General features: G+C 37.5%; 1 protein-coding gene across 1 annotated transcript in view; it reads left to right on the top strand.

Moving 5' to 3' along the window:
• Positions 1 to 20,264, top strand: part of PLCL1 (phospholipase C like 1 (inactive)) — a 320,359-nt gene that overhangs the window by 252,751 nt on the left and 47,344 nt on the right. Inside the window, exons 4-5 of the mRNA XM_040642333.1 lie at positions 11,695 to 11,770; positions 14,083 to 14,192. Coding sequence (XP_040498267.1) covers positions 11,695 to 11,770; positions 14,083 to 14,192 — 186 coding nt within the window. The remainder of the gene's footprint in view (positions 1 to 11,694; positions 11,771 to 14,082; positions 14,193 to 20,264) is intronic.

Here is a 20,264-nt window from a genome sequence, read left to right as displayed (position 1 = left end):
GTCCCCACCTGTCACTCTATCACATAACCTTGTTTTATTTCCATCACCCTACTTAGCAGTGTTGAAAAATATTTTGCTTGGCTTTTTGTTTAATTTCTGTCCTTTCTCCTTCAGTTTTAACGTATACTCCACGAGGGCACAGACCCTGTCTGTTTTGCTTACTACTATACTCTCTCACATCTGAAACAGTGCGGGCATGTACTATGTCACTAATTAATGGTAATTGAATAAAAAGTAAGTAGAAGTGTTTATGGTTGGTGAAAATAGTGTAGTTCCGATGCCATAATTGTTGTATTTATGGTAAATCTTTAAATCTCCTTTGTTTAACCTCTACCACATCACACTAAACATACAGTTAAAAAAACTTATAGACTGAAGCAAAATTATGGAGACAGTAAAAAGATCAAGGGGCCAGAGGAGGGGGGCAGGGTGGGGTGAGGGAGGGAGGGATGAATGGGTGGAGCATAGAGGATTTTTAGGACACTGAAGCTATTCTACATGATATTGTGATAGTGGATACATATCATTATGCATTTGTCAAAGCCCATAGAATGTATAATACAAAGAGTTAACCCTAATGTAAACTCTGGACTTTAGCTAATAATACTATATAAATATTGGCTCATCAATTGTAATAAATATACCACGCTAAAGAAATATGTTAATAGTATGAAAACTGGGGATGGGCTTAGAGCACTTATGGGAATTCTCTGTACTTTCAGCTCAGTTTTTATGTAAACCTAAAACTTCTCATAAAAATAGTCTAAAAAATTCTTTACAGACTATTAATAATAATAAAAAAAAATTTGGATGGCTAAAGCAGAAAACAATTCCAGGGTGGTGGGGGGGCAGATACCCCAAAATGAACAGCTTGAATGTTCAACTCAAATCACTTAAATATTTGGATGCCTCAAAAACAGTAATGGAACTGTATAGATGCCAACCAAGAGGAAAAGTTGTAACCACTAAAAAAATAACAGAATACGTTTGGAATGAAAAAAGACCTGAAGTCATTTCCAAACAGATACAAATTTGGTATATTTCAGTATCAAAAGAAACAAATCAGGCAACTAGTAACCTCCATTTACTGAAAGCCAACCTGAGTGTATCAAACAATTCTACTTACCAACAGTAAATAAGGTGAAAGTATTTTAGAAAACATTGACCCTGAGTTCATCTGCACAGATTTTTTTCTAAATTTAGCTTTTCCCTAATGACTTGAGATGGTTCTTTTCTTTACCGAACACTGGTTAATTTAATATGTGGAAATATTTCCTCTTGATGGTCTTAAAAATTTAGCCTTAAAAGTCATTTTAGTATTAATGTTGCAATTATACTTCTATTTATAGTATCTGTGTTGATATCAAGAAATCAAACACCAAATATAACCATAGTAGAGTGGGCTTATTTACACGGCATAATTTCAGAAAGACAGCTCCCCCCATTCCATATCTTTTTTAAACATACATTTTCTATATGCTCACTGGTACTTGGAATTTCAAAATAACAATCAATTCCTTTGGGTGAAGACTTTTTAATCTCTTTTAAAACGCAAAACCCCAAAATCTCGGTGAATAATAAAACATTGGATTATCAGTAATTTGTAGCTTTGAGTGAATTTAACAGATCCTGTCCTACCTGGGATTTTTGCCTGGGAAAAGGAAGAGATCTTAATGACAGAGTGTTCCCCAAGTCTGGGTTGGGTGAAGGTGAAGTTGCTCAAAGAATTACAATTTTCCCTGAGAACTGCCATCTCCCTTAATACTTTGAATAGGGATGCTGTTATGTAAATGCCTGTCTGATATTCAGGGCAGCAGAAGCAGAGGTGACTTTCCTGATATCAGATACATGTCCCAGCCAGAGGTGGGATATGACAGTTTCTGAAAAGCACTAAAGCAAACTGGGAACATTATTATTCAGTAACCGAAGCAAGTAGAATAGGTCCTAAAAGCTGGAATTGATGCCTCTTTCCCGGACTAAAGACACACAGCAGAGGGCTGTTGGCGTTAGACTTACTGCACTACCAGTTCGGTGGCTCTATGTGGTCTTTGGGATGGTTTTTCAGAAATTTTATTAAGAATTTCATTTAAAAAATTTTTTTAAAAAAAGAATTTCATTTAAAACCAGAGTACCACCTCTAACAGACCTGTCCCTTTATTGCACTGTGGAACAGACACATACAAGGTCCAGATAGTGGAGCAGATGATGTTTTATATCCTGAGAAAGACGTAATCTAAAGATCTTGAATGCTATGATGCACTTTTCACAGTGACCGGTAATACACCCCACCCCCATTCCCACTCTGTGCTCAGCAGAACTTTCTTTGCAAAGAATTTTTTTAAAAATTCTGTCTCTCTAGAATGCTTTTATTTTCACTTACCTTCCTCTTCTCTTAAAAGGCCCCACAAAGGTTGCACAGGACCTTCTGGCATTTCTGTCCAGTGTCTGCTCTAGCGCACTAGGCAGGTGATTCAAGGAACTATGGTCCTTGTTACTCTTGGGCAGCTCGTTTGTACGTTCTCGGGTTATTATAGAACCTTCATAAGGAGTAGCAGATGCCAGTGAGTAGTCCCTATTTGCAACTGATTTTAAAAGAAAAGTACTGTCTAATCTTTATATAACTTTTTTCTTTAGATAGCTGAATTTTTACTTTTCAATTGGTCTCACTTGTCTACTTTTTCATGCATCATCAAGAAGTATTTGCTTAACGTATTTGGGCTTTTTCAGTGTTTTAAATTAATGTGAGAACTTTTAGGTAATTAGTGTTTTGAATATACCATTCAGACGTGGAATAGTTACAGGAGATTGCAACTGTAAAAAATAAACACGAAGTGTTCTCTGAAGGTGATTTCTGTGCTGAATTATTTAACATTAACATAAAAGTTAAAACTTTACTATGGTAAGAATGACAGATTTTCTGGAGATAGAGGAGAAATCAAAACAATCTAGAGAACATGGGCCAAGGGTTATTTAATCTTTTACTAGGTCAGTATGATTTGGAAAGTAGTTGATTATGTTGGCATGACCAGGATTCTAGTGAAAAGAACTAATTGCTATCTTTAATTACTCTTGCAATGGAATCAGTACATTGGCAGGTGTCATTTAAGCCGACCATCATGGGTTGGACTAAATACGTTCTCTTCTGTCAGTATTATTACAAAGATATATTGAAGCTCAGGATAGGAAAAAGTTGTGGTATGCCTACAGTCTCCCCATGTAGTTTTGCTTATTGAAATCAATTTAAATTGAAATTAGTAAGTCATGAATACTCTCTCATTGTGAAGTTTGTGTGGACTTTGTATTAGTTTGTATTTCAAAAAGTATGTTGGCTTGTATAGTAATGGAACACAGAAAAAGAACAGCCTGCTGGCAGGTGCCAAAATAGGGCTCGTTATTTATAAACAAGATATCATACCCTTAGTGCATTGAAACGTCTTCTAATTGTGGGTGTGGCAATGTCTTCTGGTACATTTTTTGTATATTGGGGGAACTCTCAGTCTCTTGAAGGTTGATAACATTTCCACTTGGTACCAGGGTCCTAAGGACACTGGACATCAGAGGTGCCTCAACAAGTTGGCTGCATCATAGGCTAGCTTCTCTGTGAAATATTGTCCAAGTGTCTTCAAAGTCACTTTGCATTTCTGAACACTCAAGTGAAAATTCTGGAGATGGTTCATGATGGTTAGTAACCTGATAATTTTATGAATGAACTAAACATTAATCATAATTGGGTAAAAATAATCATTTCTAGTGATTATTCAAGATATATCTGACAAGTGGAGAAAATAGAACACCTGGAGAAAAGAAAAGGTGAAATAATCCCTTTATGCAGAAAGCAGCTCACTGAAGTAGATCCTGTCAGTATCATGGATGTGGAGACAAACGTCCTTTGGTCTACTCTGTGTGAGTTGTCTTGTCTTGTGCCATCATAAATCAGGCTTCAAAATGTGACGCAGAGCTATTCCCAGGACAGAGAATACTTTGTTGCCTACATCAAATGCAGTGGACTTCCAGTAGTGAGCTTGCAAATGTTCTGGCCTTATGTGTGTACCTGTTTCACTGAAAAGTAACTGTCTCAATAGGATTGACTTTGCCTAAAAGCAAAAGATGCCAGTTTATTAATAGTCCCTCTGATTTAAAAATTTTGAGGACATTAAAAATTAAAGGAAATTATCTTCATTCTAGTTGGCAAATATATATGTAACAGCAATTAGATTTTAAAAGGTATCGAGTTTGATAAAATTTAGGTCTTATTTTAAATTATCTACAGAATCAAAAACTAAAACCCAGTGTTTTGCTTAGAAGGAAGGTAAGAGATAGTTTAATAATTTTAGTCTTCTTAAGAAGAGAGAACAAAATAGGTCTAGAGCAGATTGGCATATTCTTAAGTGATTAACTTTCCAAATTACATAACTCCTTCCTTAACTCCTTCCTGAAAGAGCAGTGGATGCCACTGAGTATGTTTCTTTCTAGACTTGATAGGAAGAGTGTCTATGTGGTTGATGCCTTTTGCAAATTAGACTTGGAAGGAGAAACAGAGCAAAATGTATTTTTATGATACTTTACTTGGCGAATTTTACTTCATTAATGTTTATGACTGACTTTTACTTGCAATAGAAATTCTGTACTTTAATATAATATTAGTATCACAATGCAATTTATAAACTTAGATCTGTTCCTCAAGAGCCTCGGTTCTAGTCTAAACTGTTTCACTGACCAGCTGTTTGGTTTTAGGAAAGCCCATTTGGGGCTCAGTTTTTTCTCTTATAAAATGGGGTTGTCTATGATAGGTGGTCCTTATGGTGGTTTCTAAATATAAAATTCTGTGGTTCTAGGAATTTGGATATAATCAGGAGAAAATTGGAGTCTATGGAAGATTTATGAGTCATGGTATGACAAAAATTCATCTTTTCAGTACCATTCAATAGTTACATTGACTCTGCAATGATCCTAGACAATTAGTTAAATTCCCTACTGAGAAGATCTGGAAGGACAGTTTATTCACACAGGTTGGACATTTTATAAAGTCGGTCTCTGAGTACAAGCATTACTGCCCCCTTCAGTAAAATTTTTATTTTAAATAAATGATTTTGATCTTAACTGACAATTTTACACACCCCTGTTCAGGACACATCTAATGCTTAAAATATTGCTAATCTTTATCTGAGTAAGTCCTCTATTCTTTTAGATTCAAAGCCATAGTAAGGAAATAAGATCCATTAGGAGATACTCATGTGACAGAACCAAAGAAAAGCTCTTTGTATTACCACAATAAGGAAAGGCAACTGGGAGCTAAAGCTGAGACATCAGATATGTAAATCCAGGACACTCCCAGATTCTATCAATCTAGTCAACCTACCTTTGGCAGGCTAAGTACCCTGACTACCCAGCTGGGGAATTATATGAGGACATGCTTCTCACCTCTCCTTGGCTTTTGCACTTCATATTTCATTTATGTCAGGATCTGTAGAGACCTAGGAAGGAGCTTAAATGCAAATCAACTGTTTTTTCCTTCCTTACTACTTAGATAAGCCAGGGGGAGAGGTTGAAATTTTTGATTTAAATGTGGTTAGGAATTATTGGTGTATTTTGGCCATCCATCTTGTTTTCTCTACAACTACCAATAATTGAAAGTTGACTGCAGAAAACAGAATACAATTATTTTTTTCTAAGTACAATGGAAGCTGTTACCATAGAGAAGATGATCAAAAGCTCTCATGAGAAAAGTCCATTTGAGCTGTGACTTTAACGGTGAGTATTTTAGAGTAATAGTTATGAATGTTATTACTAAAGGATTTCAGGTTATCCTCTAAGGAATCTCATAGGGATGCTCTTCTATGTTGAAGATTAAATCACACTTGACTCTTTACAAAGTGATCTGTTAGAAGAGGGGAAAAACAAACTTCTTACTATGGGGTTAACAAATATTTACTTGGGGGATTTTGAAGAGAACTTTGAATCATAGGGTTTGTTGAATGTTTTGGGCTGAATTTAATTTACCTTAAATAAGTAATAAAGTTTATTTATTTATTTTAAAGACTTATTTATTTGAGAGAGAGAGACAGACAGACAGACAGACAGAGAGGGGGGAGGGGAAGAGGGAGAGAAACTCAAGCGGGCACCTTGCTCAGCGGGGGCTCATTTCCATTACTCTGAGATCATGACTTGAGCCAAAACCAAGAGTCAGATGCTCAACTGACTGAGGCACCCAGGTGCCCCAGAAATAAAGTTTAAAAGTTCATTTTATTTTCTGATACCTGAGTAATATATTTTCTATAGGTATAATCCTCTTAAAAGCTTTATGTTTATGTGAAAGGGAACTCCTGTAAGATTATAGAAAAATGGAGAAGTCTAGAAAAAAGACTAGAGATAAAAAGAGAAATAAGAGTTCCAAAAGACAGGGGTGCCTGGGTGGCATAGTCAGTTAAGTGTCTGACTCTCGGGCTCCATGCTCAGCATGAAGTCTGCTTAAAGACTCTCTGTCCCTCTTCCTCTGTCTCTTCCCCTCACTCTGTCTCTCAAATAAATAAATAAATAAATAAATAAATAAATAAATCTTTAAAAAAATGAGTTCCAAAAGACAATTATAGGTTTGAGAAATGATCAATAATAAATAAAATACTATATTGTGGGTAACGGTTTTGTAGAAGAAACAAATATCACACAGTAAAATAGGAATAAATGATTATATAATTAATTGATGAATCTGTGGATATGAAGGTAAATAAGTCCCTGATCTACTGGAATTACAATTTACTGGGGAAATGAAGGGTGGGAGATAACATAAGTAAATATAATTAATTGTAATTTGAAATAAAAAATAAGAAATTTTGTAAACAGACTAAAAAATAGAATGTTCTTGGAATTTGGAGGTGAGAGGGAGAGGGAAAGGAAATCAGGACACCAGTGGACGAAGCGGCACTGAAATGAGCTTGGAGGCTGGTAGGTTTTTGACTAGGGGAGATGGCTTAAGAAGACTTACTTAATAGTAAGAAATGTGTAGAAAGAGGAACAATAGGGTGTATTTGGAGAAGCGTGATTCACACAGGGACCTAGGAGAATTGAGAAGCCATAGGGGGAAAGGCTGCTGAGGCAAATGGGAAGACTTGAAATCTGGGTTAGAAAAATTTTACTTCATTCAATGAGCAAAGGAGAAAATGACAAAGCCAGGAAGTAACTAGTGCTATGCTTTTGGAAGATGATTCTGAAAGTGGTATTTGGAAGGAGTAAGGTGGGAAGAACCAGAACCTGCCAGTAGCTGAGTGGGGATTCAAATCTACCTCTGAGTGCCTCCAAGGGAGCTTTGTGAGCATTTGAAGAAAATAGGATGGTTTGTTTTGTTTTTGGTTTTTTTTGGCAAGAGTCAGGGTAGGATTGGGAGAATAAAGTGGAGAAGAACATATTTTTAAAGGTGACATTTGAGATGCAATTAGAATTTGAAAGGTGGTCCAGAGAATGGGAATAAAGGCTTAAACCAAGAGAGTTGTGATTAATGAAGGGAACAAAGGGGTAAAAGTGGCAGGTTAGACAAAGCTTGGTGACTGATAAAATGTAGGAGCTCACCTTCTGGATGCAGTTAGGCAAAGAGAATGTTGGAGATCTGAATCTGGCTGGCTGGATGAGACTGAGAATGCTGGAAATTACAGCCATAGGTATCTGGTAGTCTAAGCATCTCCACCTTACTTGTGCTCTGCAGATAGCAAAGGGGTGATTAAAGGAGTAAATGAGGGGTTTGATTATAAAGGTATGGGTAAGCATTAGAGAAGCAACAGCGGATGGTGAGCACCCCAGGAATAGCAACAGTGGAAAGCTGTCATCACTCTCAGGCCTAAAGGAGGAGAGGGAGCCATTCCTGGTACTCAGTCATATCTGCACCTGGCAGAGAAGGGCCACTTGACAGGAGCTGTGGTCTTGTAGAGAGAAAGCTATGGCACCACAGTCCAGCAGGGTAGGAATGGTCAAGGGAGTAATTACCCTAAACCCTCTCTTCTCCTGCCTCCTGCCCATGATCCCTTGCTGATGCGAACCCTTGGCCAGTCCCAACAGAAGTCAGAGGCAAGGGAGCCTGCTTGATGTTGCCCACAGAGACCAACCTCCCCAGCATGAAGCATGGCAGAGAGTGGATCTGGAGGGGTGAATAGAAAGGACCCAGCATCGGCAACTCTTCATTAAAAATTTGAGAATGTATTCATTCATAAATGATATAAATTTAATAACATACCAACTCTTAAGGTATAAACCAAATCAAGAATAGAAATTAGCTTGGATTTTAAAAGTTTTACTTACAAATAATAAAAATAAATCTTTTTGCTCTTCCAATGTCATTGAATACATTGATCTGATCCCACTGTCATTGTTTTTACTTGTCTGTGTTGCTGAGGAAGAAATCATGGTATGAGTAGAATGAGGAGCTGCTCTGCCGTCTTCAGGTTTTTGCTTGTGCTTGGGTAATCTTCATTTTCTTCTCAGGAATCCATATTGGGAAGGTTTAGTTTATTTAGGACAAGATAATATAAATGGTACTACTCTATTATTTTACAGACATATGTAAGTTGGGATATTCTGGAAGAAACTAATAAATGAGCACTGCTGCTTGCCCTACTTCCATATGGAATTCCCTTCTTCTTCATCTTACCTCACTTACCACATTAAAGATATATGATCCTGACCTGGCAAGGCGGGCAGGGTCAATCTGTAAAGCTTAATTTCCTTTCTAGTTTTACAGATAAAATAAACCTGAATAAAAGCCCTCATTGTTTCTTCTCATACCTCAAAGGATTATCTTGGGCTCCCTGCCCCAGAGTGCATGTACCTCCCTACTTTGGAAACTGCTGTTGTAGACCATTGCAAATATGAATCTGGAATTTAGAAGAGAGGCCAGGGTTGAGGACATTGGCTTTGAAATGATCTGCATGAGTGTAATATTTCATAGCTCTAGGAATGGGTGAAATGACTATGAGGAGAGATAATGGTGAAAGGAAAGAATGGAGAGCTAAGACCTGGCGGCTCAAAGGATTCCGACATGTATGGATATAAAAAAGGACAAAGAGGTAGTATAGGAGTCAGAGAAAGAGTGAAGCTCAAAAAGAAACCGGGTCCCAGAAATCAAGAAGGAGGGACGATCAGAGGTGTCAGCTACTGAGTTGGGAGTGAATGAGGACAGAGGATGGACCAAGGTGTAGTTGATGATGAGACCAAGGTTAAAACTTGAAGGTCTTGATGGAGTCTTGCTTGAGTCAAAGGAATTAGTATGGGCTAATTTTTTAAGGGAGGATTAATGGCTAGTAGAATATTTTCTTATTGTTTTTGTTTGCTTACTTTAAAGTAGGAGGTGTATGGAGAAGGGAAAAAATCAGGAGAGAGGTAGAGATTTTGAATAAAAAAAAAAGCGGTCATTAGGAATGGATTCCTGAGGGAAGCGGTGGAGGTGGGATTGAACAACTAGGCAGAAGAGGTAGCCATAGCAAACAGGACACTTCCTTTTCAGGCTATTACAAAGAGGGTATGGTGTTTTGGGATGAAGGAAGTATATTCCTTTTTGCTCAACACTGAGGAGCAACACTCCTTTCTTTCTTCTTTCTTTCTTTCTTTCTTTCTTTCTTTCTTTCTTTCTTTCTTTCTTCTTTCTTTCTTTCTTCTTCTTTCTTTCTTCCTTCTTCCTTCCTCCTTCCTTCCTTCCTCTTTCTCTCTTTCTCTCTTTCTTCCTTCCTCCCTCCCTTCCTTCCTTCCTTCCTTCCTTCCTTCCTTCCTTCCTTTCTTTCTTTTTTTCTTTCTTTCTTTCTTTCTTTCTTTCTTTCTTTCTTTCTTTCTTTCTTTCTTTCTTTCCCTTCCTTCCTTCCTCTCTCTCTCTCTCTCTCTCTCTCTCTCTTTCTTTCTTACAAAATTAAGGAGGGTGGTCATGATACCTAAGATTCTTTTGGTCTTAAAATTAAATGATTCTAAAAATGTGTATTATATTACCTATTTTGCTTATAGTAAAGTCACAAACTGTGTCTATTATTTATGAATGTCTCCATTGCTTGATATTCATAAAAACATTTTGTCTACTACTAAACTATTGCAACATCTGATAACTTTTGAAAGTATAATAAAACTCAATTGACGTTGTAAATATGGATGGTAAGCTTAGAAAAGACTAAATTAGATGGCCCTCGTATTAAATCTTTCTCTGCTTGTAAGCTTCATTCACTTGGACGCTGCAGTAAGTCAGGCTACTGTTCGGCATTTAGTAAATCATTATTCACTAACTTTCCACTTCCTTTTGGGAGATGAAAGCGTTAATGCAGTTAAAATGTGTGACTCAGTCTAGACCTTCTTGAGTATCTACTTTTATGGTTTTAATGGTCAATTTAACCCCCCAAATAACTTACTTTAAACTACCACTTTAGGCAGAAAATATGAGTAATTCAATTTTGTTTGGTTGAATTAATTATCATATTTCATTCATCCATTTGAGAAGACTTCCCTTCCAGACTCTGAGCTCCATGGAGATAGGAATGTGTCTGCTTTTGCTCCTTAATTCATCACACCCCTTGTACTTAACCACAATGCTTACACGTAGTGTCTGCTCAGTAGATAATTATTAAATGAGTGAATTATATGATTTTATTCCTATGGATTTGTTAGGCATTAAAAATTTGTGGTTCAATATTCTTTTCTATTTAAAATTTATAATCATAAACCACTTTATATTTGTCAGTGATTGTACAAGACTACAATCTGTTCAACAGCATTTAATTATGAAAAATGTCTTACCCAACACCTTTACATCCACTTTGGATTCTGCCTTGAATTCCCTTCAGAATATTCAGACAGACAAAACAGAGAATAGCCAGGTGGTGTGGGACAACACTTACTGAGAGTAGAAGAGTGGCTGGAAATTCAAGAAATGTTAGTTTGCCTAGTGGTTGCCTTTCTTCAGTCACTTCTTCAAAAGGGCCCAATCCCTCGTCATCCTGATCACAACTTCTTTACCAATTATCTTCCCTTTTCTTCAAGTAACAGAATTTTATTTTTTCCATCTTTCTGACAGTTGTCTTATTTCCCCTACGTCATTTAGTATATTAATTATTTCTTGGACATTTTTGTTTTCTACTCAAGTGTAAAGGGCAGGGACCACATTTCAGTGTTGTTGCCTACAACCCCTGTTGAACTGGTGGCTCTGAAATCTGACCCATTCCTCATTCTTGCCGTGGAGCTGGAGCCCTTTTAGAGGTAGGACTAGACCTCCATCATCTTTGGACCACCCAAATCCAAGCTGCTAACTTCATTGATGTGTTCCGTTGTCCTCCAGCTCATCACTAGGTGATTCCCTATTCTGATTCTTGTTGCTCTTGTTCCAGTACCACTTGCCTTGATGTTGCAGTAACTTTTGGAGTGAGGGGGTGGAAAAGAGTTGTTCCTGAATGTGATCTGGGACTTAAAGAATGTGTATACATTTATTTGCCAGTAGCCGCCATGGTGTGCCAAGCATGTTACATGACTGAAGTAATTATGAGGTAGGTGACTCTAGCAGTAGTCTAGCTAGAGTGCATGGGGGTTGGAGCAGACATTATCCTTCCATATTCTGTCTTGTGGTTAAGGCCGTGGTTCACCATTACTGCCAGCATCAGGTGCATCTGTCTGTATGTTATCCTTCCAATGGGACGGTTTCAGGACTTCTAACAATCACTTTTTTTGTTTATTTTGTGACAGATGATTCAAGAGAGCCGGTTTCTCATAGAAATGGCAGATACAGTCCAGGAAAAGATTGTGCAGTGTCAGAAAGCAGGTAATCTCCCTACTTCTGCCCCATTTTGTTTAGAAACTTAGTGATAACTCTTGGTAGTTTTTAAAGTTTCTGTTTTTACTCTTAAAATTCAAATATTTTGTGTCATAGTTTAACTATACTTTTGAGTTAAACTTAAGTCTTTGTTTAGTACAGAATAAATCGAAGTGACAGTAGGTGGGTTGTATGTATATGGGGGTAGTGTCTGAAGATGTCTAGAGAGGTGAGGGGTTCTGAATCTACTTTTGTGGTTTGGAAGTCTGTCAAAACCCTTTACTACACATTGCCCCTTAAGAACCACCTCATTTTTATAATTTGAGCCATAATCCTATTTATCTCCTAGGCTTTTGCCTCATTTATTAGTCATTATTTTAGATTTATTCTTTCTTTAAGGATGGGATGGGTCACATATCTGTGAGGTACCCCTCTATTTATATTTACCTTTTTTTTTTAAAAGATTTTGTTTTTATTTATTCGACAGAGATAGAGACAGCCAGTGAGAGAGGGATCACAAGCAGGGGGAGTGGGAGAGGAAGAAGCAGGCTCATAGCGGAGGAGCCTGATGTGGGGCTCGATCCCATAATGCCGGGATCACGCCCTGAGCCGAAGGCAGATGCTTAACCGCTGTGCCATCCAGGCGCCCCTATATTCACCTTTGTACACACCCTGTACTTTTATCTTTCTTGGATTTATGTTTTCCATGATTCCCGTGCACAATGATTATGATGAGAAAGATGACAATAATGACAATTGCTTGATATATTTGCATAAGATAAACTGTGCACACACACTGTTCCTTAGTCCTTATAACAACTCTGGAAGTTAAGCACCATTGTGTCCAATTTATAGATGAAGCATCTGAGATTCTGAGAGATTGAGTGAATCACTGAAGATTCCACATTAACACAGGGCAGAGCTGACCTCTGAACCCAGACTAGACTTTAAAAATGGTGCTCTTCGCTGACTGGTCCACAGGCTTAAATGTTTCTGTTGACAGAAAGCACAAAAATAATACCAGTACTTATACAATGCTCTTATATGCCAGACACTACTTTGAGAGCTTTATATGTATTGACTCATTTAATCTTCAACCACAGTACCTTGAGGTAAACTTTCTTGCTATCACCATTTCACTAGTGAGGAAACTGGATTGCAGAGAGTTTCAAGATCTTGCTCATGCTTATGTAGCTAGTAAGTGGTAGAGCCAGAGTGTAAGCCCAACCCCACAATCACGCTCTTACCACGCACTGTATTTGTGATGTTAACACCAGAAAGGTTAATGTGGTTTTTAGCTGCATTAGTAAGAGTAGGGTAACTAGAACAAGGAAGGTGGTGGTAAATCCCTACCCTGTGTGGGCTGCTTCAAGCCCACTTGGAGTATGATATTCCTGGATGCAGGTTCCTACAAGCTCAACTCCAGGAAGCTGTGCAATGCGGAGGCTCTGCCTGGATGTCATCTTTAAAGAAGAGTCATTGTTAGTAAAGCTGAAATGTGCTAGAATGTTTAATCTGGAGGAGAAAAGACTCTAGTGGACTTTATCTAATATCTTTCTTCAAATATTTAAAGGACTGCGCTGTGGAAAAGAGATTAGACTTAGCTGGTCTGGGTCTAGCTAACACCGAGGAGTAAAGGTTCCAGGGAGAGAGACTTTGGCTTGATATCAGTCATAGCCTTCCAAAGATGGCATAAGCTGTCCAGAAGAAAGTGTGCTTCCTATTTCTGAGGATGATGATATTTTTTTTAGTATTCAAGCTTGAGAAATGATTGAGCTAAAAATAACTTTAAGGCCATTCCCAAAGCTGAAGTATTTAGTTGTTTCCAGGAACACTATTTATAAAACATCTTTTTATTTTTACTCAACATTTATTGATTAACATTGTTATCCATATGGGCTCCAGGGTCTACTGTCAAACCATATGGAGGGTTTATAAGGAAAAGTAAAGTAAGTGCATCTATCACATATGGTTACCAGTCACACATTGTCATACATCACACCATTTCACGAAAAAGCCAGGTAGAAGACAAACAAGACACATGTAACTTATTGGAAGAATTTGGTTCTTAACCTCCTTCTTATGTCTTTATCTGGTGGCTCCTGGCTGTTTAATATGTAATTTGGTCTAATGCATTGGTTATTGTTAGTTTGCCCCTAAAGATAGCCATTGGTAGGGACGAACAGAATGGGAAGGAGCATTTGATTCAGGGTTTTCAAAATTATGAGAGAAGGACAAGAATGGGATTTTTTTTCAGAATAAAATGCCCATTTTTTTCTGAAATTTATACTAAGAATTCTTATATGTTCTTTTTTTCAAAGGGATGGAATTCCACGAGGAACTTCATAATCTAGGGGCGAAAGAAGGCTTGAAAGGAAGAAAACTCAACAAGGCAACTGAGAGCTTTGCTTGGAACATTACAGTATTGAAGGTAAATGAAATTCCCAGGTGCCCTCTTTGCCTTTATTTTTCTTCTGCTCATCTCTCCAATGTGTAGAGAGGCATCAGTTGTTAAATGCAGTGATTGGAATTTTTAAATAATGTGTGGCCTAATCACCAGGTTCATGCTGTAAGTGATGGGGAGATTGACATACTTTTTGCCATAATAGGGCAAATGAGGTTTGTGGTGGAGACAGAGGACAGGGCGACCTAATTCCACCACCCGGTGTTTTTACTCACATGAACGCTTCTGCTCAAGTCAATATAGCTGTTCTTGTTTGTGGAAAGAATAACGCCAAATGTTGTGGGACAAAGATCCAGCATGAGTGATTTGGAAGAGCTTTAAACTATAGAATATCTGGAGCCACTTAGGATTATTTTATTTTAAGAACAGTCTCTATAAATACATTTTTTTTGCAAATAGTTTCTTGAGATTATGATTTGCTCTTCTGAAAATTGATTTTAGGATTTTGAAATAAAGATGCCACTTTTCATATTTTCTTATGTGAAAGGAAAGACGATTTAGGCAGTTGGAATAATTTATTCCTGACAGTTTGTTGGGAAGAAAACAGCCACAAACAAAATTAATCATTGCTAAAGTTTAAAGAACACCTACTATGTGTCACATACTGTTTTACAAGCTTTTTATAAATTCACATTTTAATACACACAACAACTCAATCCTATTATTATTATTTTTTAAATATTTTATTTGTTTGAGAGAGAGAGAGAGAGCATGCATGAGTGGGGAGAGGGACAAAGGGAGAGGGAGAAGCAGACTCCCCGCTGAGCAGCTCAATCCGAGGACTCTGAGATCATGACCTGAGCCAAAGGCAGATGCTTAACTGACTGAGCTACCCAGGCGCCCCCCAATACTATTATTAATCTCATTTTACAGATGAGAGAACTGAGGCATTGAAAACCTAGGTATGTTACCCAAGACCACCCTGCTAGTAAATGATGGAGGTAGAGTTGAACCCAGACAGTCTGGTGTCAAAGAGATATATTTAACTTGCTCTGCTGAGAAATGTGTTTATGTGAAAATGCTAGGTGAACTGAAAGATTTATTTCAAATGTTTATTAAAAATTCAGTTCACAAATATTTGTTAACCTCCCACTATGTACCGAGCTCTGTGCTAGGCACTGAGGATCCACAGAGAACAGAAGAGGTGCCGTCCCTGACCTCATAAGTTAACAGTCTGGGGCCAGGGAGTGGGGCAGTGGAAAATAGGCATCATTTGCTTAATGAGCAGGGAGGAGCATTAATATAAGGAGGAGCTTATTTTCTAATATTAGAGTACGACATGGCAGTGTGCATGCTGGTGCAAACACTTTCTGGTCAGCAAATATTTATGTGGGCTTGCTAATGTGCCAATCACTGAGAAAGGTGCTATGGATACAAATATCAAAAGAGTTAATACCTGAGCCTCTAGGGCTAGTCTACAAAGGGGAACAGACATATAACTAAAAATAGCCATCAGTTATTCAATACTTACTATGTGACAAGCACTCATGCCTAAGTAGTTTATATACATTTCCCCTTTCCTTTTTGCAATAATGGGCTGACCTTGCAGCGACTCATGCTGAGCCTGGTATGACTCTCCCCATCTCACAGATGAGGAAACTGAGGTTTAGTGAGGTTTAAATTTCTTGCCTTCAGCTAGTAAGTGGCAAAGCAGAGATTTCAGCTCATGCCCATGGTTCTACACTACACTGTCCTCCTGCTTTCCTTAAAACTCAATCCATGTGATTGAGTCTAGTCAGCCTAGTTCAGGGATGCTGAAGCTGTGAAGCTTCAGCCAAGTTATATAATCCCTCTGAGGGTTGACAATAATATTAGGGTGACAACAATATTAATACCCAGGGTTTGCTGAGAATTAAATGAGGTAATACATACAAAATATCTAAGTCACAGTGCATAAAACTAGACATTCTATATATACACCTATATATGCTATTACTTTAGCCAGGTGAGGATGACCATTGGAGGAACAAGTTTGTTGTTGTTGTTTCTTATTTTATTTAAAAAATTTTAAGGTTATTAATTTTTAAATTGAGATATGATTTCTTATTTCTTTATTAACCTATGACTTAAGGCCATTCACTGTTTTCTGAGGTTGGTTTCTGTGTTTATTTGGTTTAGTGACAGAGGTGGATTGCTAGATGGGGCCGAGCAAATGCTGTACATGTCATTCTAAGACAGACCTTTTGAAACATGACCAATATTTTACGATTATAGCAAATGTACTAGCTGCTGGTGTTTCAGCTTGAGTGCTACAACTTAAATAAGAATAGCGAATTTTTCCGAACTTTTAATATTTCCTTTCCCTTATTGCATTCCGTGGGCTTGTTAATCAGGTGCTCTTTCCACAAGTGCTGAACAAATGTCCTTCTTGGAATTTGGTTTTCTTTCTTTCTTTCTTTCTTTCTTTCTTTCTTTCTTTCTTTCTTTCTTTCTTTCTTTCTTCTTTCTTTTTCTTTCTTTCTAGAGGACAGGGGCAGAGTGAGAGGGAGAGAGAGAATCTCAAGCATGCTCCACGCCCAGTGTGGAGCCCAACATGGTGCTCAATCTCATGACTCTGAGATCATGACCTGAGCCAAAATCAAGGGTCGGATGCTTAACCGACTGAGCCACCCAGGTGCCCAGGCTGGGCTCTTTTGGAGACTGCTTAGTCTAATGATCCTCTCTGAGAAGATTCTTCCAAGACTCTCCCTTTATTTTGTATCTTGAATGTGACGCTCTTAATTCCTGCTTTGTTCTCCAGCCTTCCTGTTCATTTTCCAAGCTCCTAACATCTTCCAATAAATGCCCTTTCTTCTTAAATTTTCTAGATTCAATTTATGTTGCTTACAACTGGTTGAGTGAGTAATAATCAAACTTGTAAGACATGATCACTGAATTAGTAGGCTATGGCATGGTTCACTGTAAAATTACGCATTGCTAACTGAAAAGGTTTCCTTACATACAATTTATATAAGTACTCTCCACTATCTAGGGGAAGTGAGTGGGAATTGATTAATATTGGTTGAATATGTGGGTTCATGTAGCTAAACATATTTAATCCAATATACTTTCCAACAAGTAAGGGAGAAGCTGGGAAAAATGACAAACGTGCCCCTAGGGAGATGGTGGGTTGGAGCAAGGAGTGGTAGAAAGGGGCACTGGCTTTAAAGCAAATTGAGCTGAGACTAAAAAATAAATCTTTAGTTTATGTTTCCTGCAATTCAGTGTTACATTGATCTAATATTAATAAATGGCAGGGAAGCTAGAGAAAAACTTGCAGTGATAAGGAGATGAATAGCTCTATAATATAATGAATATGAATTATATTTAGTGTCCACATTTTCTAAGCCAGAGATGAGAACTTAGGATCCAGCAAGAAGGCTGAAATCAAAATGGTCGTAGAAGCTCCCATCCGTATTTTTTTTTCCCCTTCCATTCATATTTTAGCACCTTGCATGGGTTCAGAGTAGGACTTGCTTAGCAGATCTTTTGCATTTCCCCACACTTTAGCCATATGCCAATAGCCAACTATAACATTATCCTCCTATCTTTTTATTTCTCTTTCACTGCTGAGCACAAACTCAAACTCCTTAAATAGCCATTGTGTTTATTTGGAGTGGTATGATGAAACATGTCTCCATGACTCAGTCTTCAGTATATTTTCCAGATAATCGTTGGACCAAGATAGCTCCATTTCATCCTACCCTCACACATTAAGAGTTCCTCCCATCTGTCTTTCCTCCATGCTGTCCTTCAGAAATGAATTTTATATGGTAATTAACATAATATTAAAGTCTTACAATGGGAATTTTCCCTGTTCTTTAAGTCTTCCAGAAAGAGATGCTACAACTTCACTTGCTTAGTTAACCTATTGTAGTAAATTTTTATTAATTTTGGAAGTGTTTCACTCAGGAGAGGTCTGAAGATCTTTTGGAAGAGAGATATGAATTTATACTATGTCACTGATAAAACACAATGTGTTATAAAGTGGAATTCATTTAAAGTCTTGGACTCCATCCAGAGTGACTTGACTCCTCAAGTATAAGAAGAACTTCATTGTAAGGCAGTTACACCTACAAAACTGAAATTAGAAAGAACCCACGAGTAGCATTTTTAGTGAGCTTTCCCAATATATGTTTTTCTAACTTGGCCTGTTGGCTATTTTAAGGAACTAAATTCCATTATCTTTAATTTTAAAAAAATTGATGAAAAAAATCAATTTAGGAGGCTGGAGATGTGTCAAGTAGAGATAAATAAAAATAATATTGAAAAAATATAACTAGTAAACATTTTATTGTAAAGGAAAATTTATGAAGGTAGTTGGTAACTAGAGCTTGAAAAGGAATAAAAATATTACAAGGTGGCTAACCTCTTATTTGTTCATAAATTTCATTGATTACTAGTTGAATGACATGATTAAATAAATTAAGAATGAATCATTACTTCATCAATGAGCACTTCTGTTAATTGACATGTACTTATACTTTCCATAGATAGATTTCCAGCTTGTAATTTAATTCATTCCAGTGTGTGTCATAAAAAAAATAAGTTTCTTTTATAGATTTATATTCAGTAGATATGACTAATCTTTTTCTGCGTAACTTTTTGGCTTTTTATTACTGCTTGAGCCTTTGCTTCTTCTGCTTTTATCTTGGCAACATTTTCATTTTCCTTGGGAAGAGCAGAGGCTGAAGCTTTTCACTTCTCCTTGGGTACTTGTGCTGCTAATGCAGACAGATTCTCTTATTTGGTCCCCAAATTTCAGGCTCTCACATCTCTGGGGACTCTTGCTGCATCAGGGAAATTAAACGAATGTCAGTGTGGTAATATGCTTTTTAACAGAGCCTGCAAACCCACTTGAAGTCCTTGCTCATTGTTGAGAGATAGGAGAAGGGAAACAAGATGATGTGTTATTAAGTAAAAAGGTACGAGGAGAGGCATCCATCTCTGAAAATCTGAATGACAGCAAAAATGGGGTCACCCTCAACTTAGTGACCATAGACATTTTAAATCATTCTTTGTGATGTTGTGTGTGTGTATGTGTGTATCAAATCAGTATCTTCTGGCAGCCATAGTGACTGTGCTCCTGGAGGCTGCTCTGAGGTTATATAAAGAAGGAACATGTCCAGTGTTCTCCATGTTATCTATTGAGAACTTCTCAATGGTGTTTCTGGCAGCTGCTGACTATTGTTGCAGTAGAAGCTGAAGAAAGGCTAGCTTTCCTCCTGAGGCAACTCTTTCAGAGAAGAACAGCAATTTATGAAGTCTGAAGAAAGAGGCCCCAAATGATAACAATATATTAATAATAAACTAGTCTCCATATTGACATGACTATGATTGTTAAGAAACATAAAGCAAAGTAGTTAAGAGTGTAGATGCTGAAGCCAGGCACTTTCTAGCTGTGTGGCCTTGGAAAAATCTCCTTTTACTTCTGTGCTTCTGAGTCAATTGGGATACATTGTATTGTGGAAACAAAAATCTGAAAACATCAGTGGCTTAAAACAATAGCTTATTTCTAGCTTGCACTGTGTCCGTCACAAGACACAGCGAGTATCACTTAGGAACTCAGGCTAATAGGAGCTCTATCTAATGCTTCTACAATCCTAGAGGTAGGGAAGCACAAATTGGTTTTAAACACTTCTGCCAAGTAGTGTCATATATTCCTTCTATTTACATTTGACTGGCCGAAGCAAGCCACACGGTCAAATCTGACTCAATGGAGTGGGGCAGGTGTATATTTTCTCAAGGAAAGGGGAAGATTTGGGTGACTATAATGAGGTTCCTCAGCTACACCCACCTCATAGGGTTATGTGAGGACTAAATGAGTAAATATATGTAAAGTGGTGTCCAGCATATAAAAAGTGCTGTATAGTTGTTATTTTTATTATTAACAATTAGCATTCACTGCTTACAATAAGCAGTTAAGTGATTTTCACACAACATCTTAAGTAATTTTAAGGGTAACCCTGTAAAGTTGCTGTTACTGCACCCATTTTATAGATTAAAAAACTGAGGCTTGAGACATTAAGTAACATTCCCATTGGCATATGGATATTGAGT

The sequence above is a fragment of the Ursus maritimus genome, unplaced genomic scaffold, assembly GCF_017311325.1.
Source record: "Ursus maritimus isolate PB19 unplaced genomic scaffold, ASM1731132v1 scaffold_1, whole genome shotgun sequence".
NCBI lineage: Eukaryota > Metazoa > Chordata > Mammalia > Carnivora > Ursidae > Ursus > Ursus maritimus.
This window is presented reverse-complemented; position numbering and strand designations above follow the sequence as displayed.